Source organism: Myotis lucifugus, unplaced genomic scaffold (genome assembly GCF_000147115.1).
Source record: "Myotis lucifugus unplaced genomic scaffold, Myoluc2.0 scaffold_92, whole genome shotgun sequence".
Lineage (NCBI taxonomy): Eukaryota > Metazoa > Chordata > Mammalia > Chiroptera > Vespertilionidae > Myotis > Myotis lucifugus.
The window spans coordinates 1135256-1146306 of NW_005871140.1; the positions used below are offsets into that span (position 1 = coordinate 1135256).

At 36.4% G+C, this 11051-nt stretch overlaps 1 protein-coding gene across 1 annotated transcript in view; it reads right to left on the reverse strand.

The window, feature by feature from the left end:
• Window positions 1-11051, reverse strand: part of KIF18A (kinesin family member 18A) — a 77636-nt gene that overhangs the window by 27960 nt on the left and 38625 nt on the right. Inside the window, 3 exon segments of the mRNA XM_023756393.1 lie at window positions 6933-7168; window positions 10997-11016; window positions 11018-11048. Of these exon segments, the coding sequence (XP_023612161.1) occupies window positions 6933-7168; window positions 10997-11016; window positions 11018-11048 (287 nt within the window).

The window sequence follows — 11051 nt, forward strand, 5'->3', positions numbered from 1 at the left end:
CCAGTGGGGGGGGGCAGTTAGGAGCGACCAGGCTGGCAGGGAGGGAGCAGTTGGGGGCAACTGGCCAGCAGTGGGGGGCAGTTAGGGGCAACCAGGCAGGCAGGCAGGTGAGCGATTAGGAGGAGCCAGCGGTCCAGGATTGTGAGAGGGATGTCCGACTGCCGGGATCAGGCCTAAACCGGCAGTCAGACATCCCCTGAAGGGTCCCGGATTGGAGAGGGTGCAGGCTGGGCTGAGGTGACCCCCCCCTCCCGTGCACGAATTTCATGCACCGGGCCTCTAGTTATTTATAAAAATAAAAATTTATTAAATACCTAAATGCTAACAGAGCACAGAGTAAACTAATTATGGTTAATCTCATCAGACTTTTAAAAATACAGTGTGTGTTTTAAAAACAAAGCATTCAGTTGAACTAGTATACTCTCTAAAAGTCCCTAAAGTGGGGGTGGGGGGGGACCCCACAGCATTTAGTATTTTTGAAATTTAACAACAAAACCACTTGACATTACCTGTTTTATAAGAGTATGTAAAAAAGTCACTGATACATGTGTAAGCTTAAGATGAATGAGACACATCTGACTCATGTTTTGCTTAAGTTAAATCACTTCAATTTAACTTCTAAAATTTGTTAAGATGATCATTTATAGGATAATTTTAGCAATATATGCTATCTGGGTATTGCCTCATGTCTACAGAAATGCAAATGTACACTGAACTATTTTACCTTTTTAAGATGAGGTACTTCACAATATTCTAAGACTCGGAAAAATAAATATCTATAAGAGGCCTCACTTTACACCCCTTCCCTGTTATTCACCTTTAACTCTACTTACAATGTAGACAACACAAATAATTCATGGAACAGGCAAGATATACTAAGCAAATAGTTAATCTATAAAATCATGTGAATGAAATATGAAACTAAGAAAAATAAAACCCACCTTCTGGTACATTTTTTCAAAAGAAAACACATCTTTATATAAAGTACATTCTACTTGTCTTTCCTTTTCAAAATACTATTAAAATAAATTAAGAGCCAAATAAATGTTTTGTTGTACTGTTGACAAGTATAGTCTACACAATTATATTGTAAATGAAATATGGATTTTTAAATGAGGAATAATGACTATCATATAGCAGGTGGTCAGTATTTCTCAATCTTGGTGTTAAAACCATATTTCCTCTTCAACATCTTGAATATATTACATAGAAAAAAAATCAAGGCCCAAAAGGTATGAGAGAACATGAAAAAACCTTATTTTCTTTCCAACGATCTCAATTAGGTAAGTTCCAATGCTTTACAAAAGAAAAATTACATATATCCAACCTCTCTATCATCTTATTATAAAAATATAATATAAGGAACTTAATAATGGAGACATAGGCAAACAGATCAACCTCTCTATGGAAGGCAACTAAAATATTTGGACAAAATATAAAATATATATATCATATGCTTAAGGGACAGGAGAGCTAACAGAATTGTGATGAATTATAGGCAAGCATCAGGAGGTAGTTGGAGGCTATTTTCCCCCAGAGGTTGTATGCTGATGCTAGAAGAGGTGGCAGAAATGCTTAGTAACATTGCTAAGAGCTTTGTAGGTCTGGGGACTGGAACTAGAATTTAGGGCCTACAAAGAGTTGTTTGTAAACCCTCCTTGTAGATACCCTGAACAGCTAAACTATCCTATATAATAAAAGGCTAATATGCAAATCGACCAAACAACAGAATGACCATTCATTCTGATGCAGACTGACCACCAGGGTGCAGATGCTCAACATAGAAGCTGCCCCTTGGTGGTCAGTGCGCTCTCACAGGGGGAGCACCACTCTGCCAGAAGCTCTGAGCCAGGCTCATGGCTGGCGAGTGCAGTGGCGATGGAGGGAGCCCTCCCACCTCCATGGCAGCACTAAGGATGTCCGACTACCGGCTTAGGCCTGCTCCCCACGGGGAACGGGCCTAAGCTGACAGTCAGACATCCCCTGATGGCTCCTAGACTGTGAGAGCGTGCAGGCCGGCCTGAGGGGATTTCTCCTTCCCCTGCCCCTGCCGAGTTCATGAATTTTATGCACCGGGCCTCTAGTAGAGAATAAACCAGGGGTAAGCAGGCCCTCACAGAAGCAGCAGTTCAGTTTCAAATGATCTCAATCTATAAAATTGAAGTGATTTTGGATTGCTAATGCCATCAGGAGCCCGAAAAAAGGAAATGTAATCCTCCCTGAAGGAAGACATTGTTATCAGAAAACTCAAAGTACTTCTATAGACAATTCTGAAAATACATGTCTGATAAACAAAAATTAGCATGCATTTATGAAAATAAAGCCACAAAAACCAGCAAGAGATAACAGAAACAGGCCCAGAGGTTCAGACTTCTAACTTTTTAGAGAGAGTTTAACTGAAATTAAGAACCTAATGGCGTTAAGAACCAACTATAAAATATGTAAAAAAATTCTGGTGAGAGAAAATACTGAAAAGCCAGAGAAGTCATAGACTATGAGAAGTTACTATGCAATAAAACTGGAGTCCCAGAAATAGAGGAGAGAGCAAAAGTAGCAGAAATATTTGAAGATATAATGGTTTAGAACTTTATAAAATTAATGAAGAATAACTCAAACACAAATTCAGACAGTTCTATGAACCCAAGAGAAGTAGAAATAACATTACATACACACAATATAGCAAAAGTACTAAAATCCAAAGACAAAGAAAAATATTTTAGAAAGCTGGAAGTCAGACTGCATTCAAGGGAGAAACAGAATGAAAATTAACTTCAATAACAACAAAAGGCAAAGCATAATTTTTTTAAGTGCTAAAAGAACTCTAAATTGAAATTCTATACCCAGCAAAAGTCTTCAAGAAAGAAAAGTAATATAAATACATCTTCAGATGCATAAAACTTAAGAAAATTCATCATTAGCGTACCCAGTGTAAAGGAAATGCAAAAGGTTCTTTAGATGTAAGAAAAATTGTCTTGGATAAAGACAAAGATGATGCTGAAAAGATATAGAACAAAAATCTATAATAATAAAAGTGTAATGTGCTAATTAGACTGGACAGCCGAACGACCTTCAGGACATCCTTCCAGATGAAGCCAGGGCTGCAAGGGCTGAGGCAAGCCGCTGCAGCTGTGAGGGCTGAGGCAAGCCACCTCAGATGCAAGGGCTACGCCCCTTGCACAATTTTGCGCATTGGGCCTCTAGTAGTAAATATGAACATGGTTCAGACAATAAAAATAATATGCTATGGGTTTAATATATATAAAAAAAAGTACATTTTAACAATGGTATACATGTCAAAAGAGAGGTTAAAGGTGTTAAAGAATTTCAAGCTTCTAGTACTGGCTGAGAAGAGCGTGGAAATAACAAATAGTTACTTTGATAAACAGACTTTCATAAAGCAAGACTACATGTACAAAAGGATAATTACTAAAAGAATATAAGAAGAGTGTAGAGCTTTCCAGAGCTGAAAAAAATGGTACATTAAATATTACTCTATCATTTCAAAGGAAAGTTCTAACAAATAGAAATTTAGAATAAGCAGGACATTATTTAAAGCCAACTATCAACAAATTCATCAAGCACATTAACTAAAATATAAAAACTGACAAACAAAACAAAAAAGCAAAACCCAATTAAGTGCTGTTTCTAGGAGACATGTTTGAAATAAATATAAAGGTTTACTGTGAAAGAATTGGAAAAAAGATAAACATGAAAACACTAGACAAAAGACAAATAGAACAGCTAGCTATGTTAATATTAAAATAAACTTAAGTTAAATATTACTAGAATAAGGGTATCTTATAATAAAAAGATGTAGAACTCTGAAATATATAGATGTAAGAATATAATTTCAATAAAAGAAAGCAAAAATTGACAGAATAAAACAGGATAACAAGCGATAGGCAGAACACCCACTCCCCCTAAAGATGTCCAAGGCCTAGCCCCTGAAACTTGTGCATATGTTACATTGCATGGCAAAAGGGATTTTGCAGATGTAAATAACATTATGGAATTTTAAATTCTTCTTTTAGTATAAAACAAATCCCTTAATTTTTCAAGTGTTTTAGAAAATAATTTTATATTTAAGTATTAAAAATAAACACAAAATTTAACCAGTTTACATTTTTTAACCCACAACGCAAGCATCCACTCTGTGCACAGCAGCATTTTAGGGGCAATAAAAGGGATTCTTAACCTTAGAAACATGACTTCACTTTCTGAAGTTGGATCATCACCTTTTCCAGATTTTTTAAATAGGGAGAATACCTGCCCTAGCCGGTTTGGTTCAGTATATAAGAGTGTGTAGGTCTATGCCCTAACCGGTTTGGCTCACTGGATAGAGCGTCAGCCAGCGGACTCAAGGGTCCCAGGTTCGATTCCTGTCAAGGGCATGTACCTTGGTTTCGGGCACATCCCCATTGGGGGGTGTGCAGGAGGCAGCTGATCGATGTTTCTCTCTCTTCGATGTTTCTAACTCTCTATCCCTCTCCCTTCCTCTCTGTAAAAAATCAATAAAATATATTTAAAAAATAAAAATAAAAAAAGAGTATGTAGGTCTATGTACTGAAGGGTCCCGGGTTCGATTCTGGGCAAGGGCTTGTGCCCGGGTTGTGGGCTCGATCTCCTGTAGAGGGAGTGCTGATCAATGATTCTCTCTTATCAATGTTTCTCTCTCTCCTCCCTTCCTTTCTGAAATCAATAAAAAATATATTTTAAAAAAAGAATTGCATTTATTTTAAAAAAACAAAACGGGGATTACTCGAGATCAGCGATTTTCAACCAGTGTGCCACAGATTTTTTTAAATATGCAATACCTGACTATTTAGTCATGGATATTGATGCCTCATCATTGATTGTCAAATAAAAAAATGACAGCAGCCAACACAACAATAGTTAATAGGTGTGAATGAATAAAAATTATATATTTATGGTTTTTTGTCAGATTGGCAAAAAATAAATTTTATTTTGTTCGCTGCATAATTTTAATAATTAGTTTATATGTGTCATGAGATGAGAAAGGTTGAAAATCACTGTCCTAGATTATCCAGTGGGCTCAATCTAATGAGTGTTTAAAGCAGAGGACTGTCTCTGACTGTAAGCTACTGCTTACCTGAGTCAAAAGGGAAGGTCAGAAAGATTCAAAGCAGGAAAAAATGATTTGACCTGTTGTTCTAGGCTAGGGGATGAAGTGATACAGAGGGCCACGTGCCAGGGAAAATGAGTGACCCCTTGGAACTTAGAATGACCCCTGGTCAACAGCCAAATATAAAACATGGATCTCAGCCCTACAGCCACATAAAACTGAATTCCAACTACCTGAATAAGCCTAGCAGTACATTCCCCCCTAGATCCTCCAAATAAGGGACTCAGCGGGCTCACAACTTGATTTTGGCTTTGTGAAACTCTAGGCATTTTAACCTATTGAACCTGTTGGACTTCTGGCCTACAGAACTCTGAGGTAATATAGTTGATACTAGAGGCCCGGTGCATGAAATTCATGCACAGGGGGTGGGGGAGGCATCAGCCCAGCCTGTACCCTCTCGCAATCTGGGACTGCTGGCTCCTAACCGCTCGCCTGCCTGCCTGATCACCCTAACGACTCTGCCTGCCTGCCTGATCACCCCTAACCACTCTACCTTCCTGCCTCATTGCCCCTAACCACTCTACCTGTTTGCCTCATTGCCCCTACCTGCTCTCCCCTGCCTGCCTCATCGACCCTAACCGCCTTTGCCTCGGCCCCCGCCATCGTGGCTTTGTCCGGCAGATGTCAGTCTAATTAGCATATTACCCTTTTATTAGTGTGGATGTTCATGCCAATTTGTTAGGGCAGCAATAGAAAACTGATACGAAAAAGAAAAATCCACAAAAATAGAGGAAATTTTAATAGGCTTCCTCAGTATTTGATAGAACATAAATTAAAACATAAGTCATTAAGAATAAGATTTGAAGAACACAAAAAATTTGACCGGATTTTATAAACTATTGCAACTAACGCCTATAGAATATATATTTCTTAAAAGCATACTTGGAATACTTACATAAGCTAACTGGGCATAGAACAAGTATCCATCAACTTCAACAGATTAAAATCATACAAAATATTTTCTGTAAATATAATTCTATGAAGTTAGAAATCAATAACCCCAAAATAGGCTAGAATTTGCCACATGGATCAAAGAAATTATAACAGAAATCCAAAAATATTTTTAACTAAATAATAATGAAAAATATTATGTATCAAAACTTTTGAAGTGAAAACTGTTTAAAAATGTTCCATGCATACTCATGAAGTAGATTGTAAGTGATCTTCCAACAGAAAAAGAGTAAATTCTACACTATTAGATCTTAAGAACAACTTACTATGCATTAAAGAATGTGATATTCTTGCCCTAACTGGTTTGGCTCAGTGGATAGAGCGTCGGCCTGTGGACTGTGGTGTCCCAGGTTCGATTCCGGCCAAGGGCATGTACCTTGGTTGTGGGCACATCCCCAGTAGGGAGTGTGCAGGAGGCAGCTGATTGATGTTTCTCTCTCATCGATGTTTCTAACTCTCTATCCCTCTCCCTTCCTCTCTGTAAAAAAATCAATAAAATATATTTAAAACAAAAAGAATGTGGTATTCTTAATCATAATCTTTAGTCCTTAATAGATATTAAATTTTAAAGAAAGAAGTAAAATTAGTACATCAAAAATGGGTGAAATAACTTAAAGGTTTTATTGTTGGAGATAGTTAGGATATCAAGCATACTTGCTCTTGGATCTATGAGAGATACTGGTTCATTGAAACCATTCTGAAGCTCATCTTCCGATTAATTCTCACAAAATAGCCAAAACTATTAAAAAATTAACTGTTCTGTAGATTGATATATTAAGGAGGCTGCTACATTTTACAAATGTTATTATTTATTCAATAAAATAAAAGCCATACTTACAACAAGAAGTAGTCTGAACTGGTGCAAGTTGTGGAAAGGTCATAAACATAGAAACCCCTGGTAGATCGCTCTGCTTGTCAGGTTCAGTAGTTTGGTCAGCCCAAACAACCACTTTTTTCCTCTCCACCAAATGTTCAATCTCTTTGAAGTCAGACTCAAAGGCAGCATTTGACAGGCCAGCTTCTTTTAATGAACAGTACTGTTTTTTCAGGGTTGGAAGTAAAGCATTCAATACTCTATATACGAAAGGTGACAAAGAAGGAGAGATAAATACTAAATTTTAAATACACTTTATAGTACTATTTAACATCCAAAGTATTAGCAGGTCATTTAAATGATTCCCTGTATATATGTTCTTTTTAGAATATTTCAGTCAACTACCTCAACATATTCTTAATACTTTAAGTACAGAGTAGAAGGAATCTTGGATCTGAATTACAAGCACCGGGCTGTACTCTTAGTCTTCATTTGCTTCCATATGATCTTGGATAAGGCACAACTGTGGGTTTTCCTTTATTACTTGGGGATCAATTGGACAGCCATTACTTATAATAGTTTGAGGAAATAGTTTTGAGAACCAAATGAATTAAATACATATAAATGCTTTTTGCAAAGCACTATGTGATTCACAAACCAAAGATATTGTAAGTTATTAAACATCCTGGGATTAAAATGAAAAATTAATATATTCTGTCAAATGATGAGACTCATTTTAGGTATATAACATTTAAAAAGGAAAACAAAAAAACAGAGCTCAATTTTCCTTTCAGTTAGCTCTTCATGAGTTAAGGCAATGGCTTCCAAAGCTATTCCAAGGGGATTCAAGGAAATAAGTTGTGGACAAGAATGGTGGGTACGGGGAAATTGATGGGACACAACAGATTCCTGGCTCTGATTCAAAGTCTTCCCTATTGTTGTTAATCAGAGCAGCACTGAATGCATCTTTTTATGTATTAGACGTCCACGTAAGTGCTGACTGAATAAATGCCACAGCTAAATAGTTATAAATTTATACACTCAATCAATGGTTCCTAACTTTTAAATCAAGGAAGATGTCATCAAAAAACATGAGTAATCTTGAAATGATTCAGTCCTGGTATTGACGTATAACATCCAGGAGAATAAAACCGTTGGAAGTATAAATAGGTCAGTGGGAAAAGAATAGGCATTAATTTTAACACAAGGAAGTAATTGCTTTATTACTTAGGAGCCTTAAATATTTAGATAGTAGTACAAATAAATAGTCTGTGATACTTTTCATTTTGGTGAGGATGGGGAGTACTTCATTTAAGTGAATTGGTAACTATGGGAAAGTCAATAAAAACATTTATTGAATACCTATACCAATTAGGCACAGTGCAGATAAGTTACCTGTTATTCTTAGAAAGGCTTGCTAGCAAGGGTGGCCTGTAGCTGGCACCTTGAACATTGGATTTTGACAGGGTTCTCATCATTTTCAGAATTGATAAGAGTGTCTCACTGTGCTTAAACAGTTTGTACAAACAATGTGGCTCATGCTGAACAATTGCTTTCCTTCTGGGAAGTCTGTTTTTGGAACATACTAAGTACAGGGTGCCCAGAGATGGTCATAGGGAGCCACAACCTATGATACATATATGATACATAAGCCCAGCGCGCAAAATCGCGTGGCCCCGCCCACCCGCACGAGCCTCTCCATGCTCGCAGCCCCGCCCACCTGCGCCAGTCTTTGGTCATTATGGCCTTAGGGCCACAGGCCTTTTATAATATAGATATCTATGTACACATTCATTTATTATTATTTTTATTTGATGCAGTGGGTCCTCGGGTTACGTCGGAGATCTATTTCTACAGCGTGACGTAATGCAATTTTTGCTATAAGTTGGAACACACCTACATAAGCACCTACGTCACTCACATACACAGCAGTAATGAAGTGAAACAGTAAAAAAAATTTTAAAGAAAGATAACAATTCCTGACCTTTACTTGTGGTAATAATAAAAAACATAAAGCACATATGTCCATACGTCGAAATGATGGAACCTTTTTTTTTATAAATAAATGGGAGATGGCGGCGTAACCACGAAATGATGTACGTTGAGTCCGACGTAACCCGAGGACTATCTGTATATGTATATATTGTGAAATGATCACCACAATAAGTCTAGTTAACATTCATCACCTCAAGTAGTTACCGAATTTATTTTTTCCTTGGGATGAGAACTTTTAAGATCTCTTTCAGTAACTTTCAAATATGCAATACAGTAATATTAACTAAAGTCATCACGCTGTATATTACATTATTTCATACCTAGAAGTTTGTACTTTTTGACTCACTTCACATCCTCAGCCCATGCCCCTACCTTCAGCCTCTGGCAACCATCAATCTGTACTCTTTATCAATGAGCTTGAATTTTGTTTTGTTTTTCTAAGATTCTACATATGAGACCATATGGTGTTTGTCTCTTCCTGTCTGAGTTATTACACTTAGAAAACTAAGGCTTATGGGGAAGAGTCAATAGGGAAGAAAGGGAATATCTGTAATACTTTCAACAATAAAGATAAATTAAAAAAATAATCTAGGCAAGGTTATATTGCTAATGTAAGCTAGAATTCAAGACCAATTCCAAAACTCTAACTTTTTCTACTATAACATTCTGCCTGTTTGTAATGCTTTGGTCACTTAACTTTTAAATATGTAAGAATTAGAAATCTTTTTGTACATTTTGAGGCAAAAGTTTATGTTAAGTGTACTAATCTCTTTGTCTTATATAGCAAATACAGTATGGTTAATATAAATTAATGTGTTGCCCTGGCTGCGTGGCTTAATATATCAAAAAGTTGCAGGTTTGATTCTGGGTCAGGGCACATACCTAGGTTATGGGGTGAAACCTGGTTGGGGCACGTGCGGGAAGCAACCCATTGATGTTTCTGTTTTTCTCTCTCTCTCCTTCCTCTAAAACGAGCCTTTCACAGGGGTTGCCTAAGACCATCCTGCATATCAGATATTTACATTACGATTCATAACAGCAGCAACATTACAGTTATGAAGCAGCAACGAAAATAATTTTATGGTTGGGTCACAACATGAGGAACTGTATTTAAAGGGCCGGAAGGTTGAGAACTACTGCAACAAAAACAAAAACATATCGTCTAGTGAGGATTAAAACATAGTAATAAATAAATTAATTAATGCTTCTTTTATAACTAATTCTTGGAGGTAGATTAAGTGTTGGTTAGTAAGTGTTTAATGTTTGCTTAAAGTCAGATATACACAGCATGGGGAGATTAGGTTGAGCTTGTATTCACAGAAGAACATCTCCATAAAGTTTTTCCTTTCTCTTTTCTTCTTTTTAAAAATAACTATCTTACTATGATTTCTCTTAAATCATAAGTATAAAAAGTTAATTTCCAGTTATTTGAGAAAACAACTAGAACTCCAGCAAGAAGCCCTAAGAGAAGTTACTTTCTCATTTTTCTAGAGCATGAAAGTGACACCTAACCAACATATCCAAAGTAAAAAAAATAAAGATTGTTATACTTTTTTACTATAATGTTATTATAGACTCAAATGATGTTACTAGTGAGCTAGTAGAAAGAGCATGTCAGATATACTGTACCATCACATAACTGGATACTTGATGTAAAATATATACACTTTTAGTAACTTCATTTTAATGATAGCACAATATTATTCTAGAGTTAAAAATGCTTAAAAACTGCCTACTTAAATATTTAGTTAGCATTAATAGTGAGTGCCTCTAAATGGGAAATGGATAGCTAGTAGACAGGTAGAGACAGATTCCTTTTCACAATATAGGTATCCTTTTCAATAGCACATGGCATATGTTACATAAAATAATTAATTAAAAATGCTTTCAAAACTATAAAAAATTAGTTGGAGAAGAATCACATTTTTTATACTTTCTCAGTACTTCCTAACTGTGTCTGCTTTCTGATGCTGACAGACACTTAAAAATAATGTATCCTGTACCAGATAAAACTCAGTTTTCTAGCTTGGAAAAGTGAACTTCTATGTTTCAGGTTCCTTAGGTCTATAGAATAGGTCAATAGATATACTCACGCCTCAGTCTGCCTATGTTGAATGTTCCTGAAGACAAGCTAGATCCATCACATGT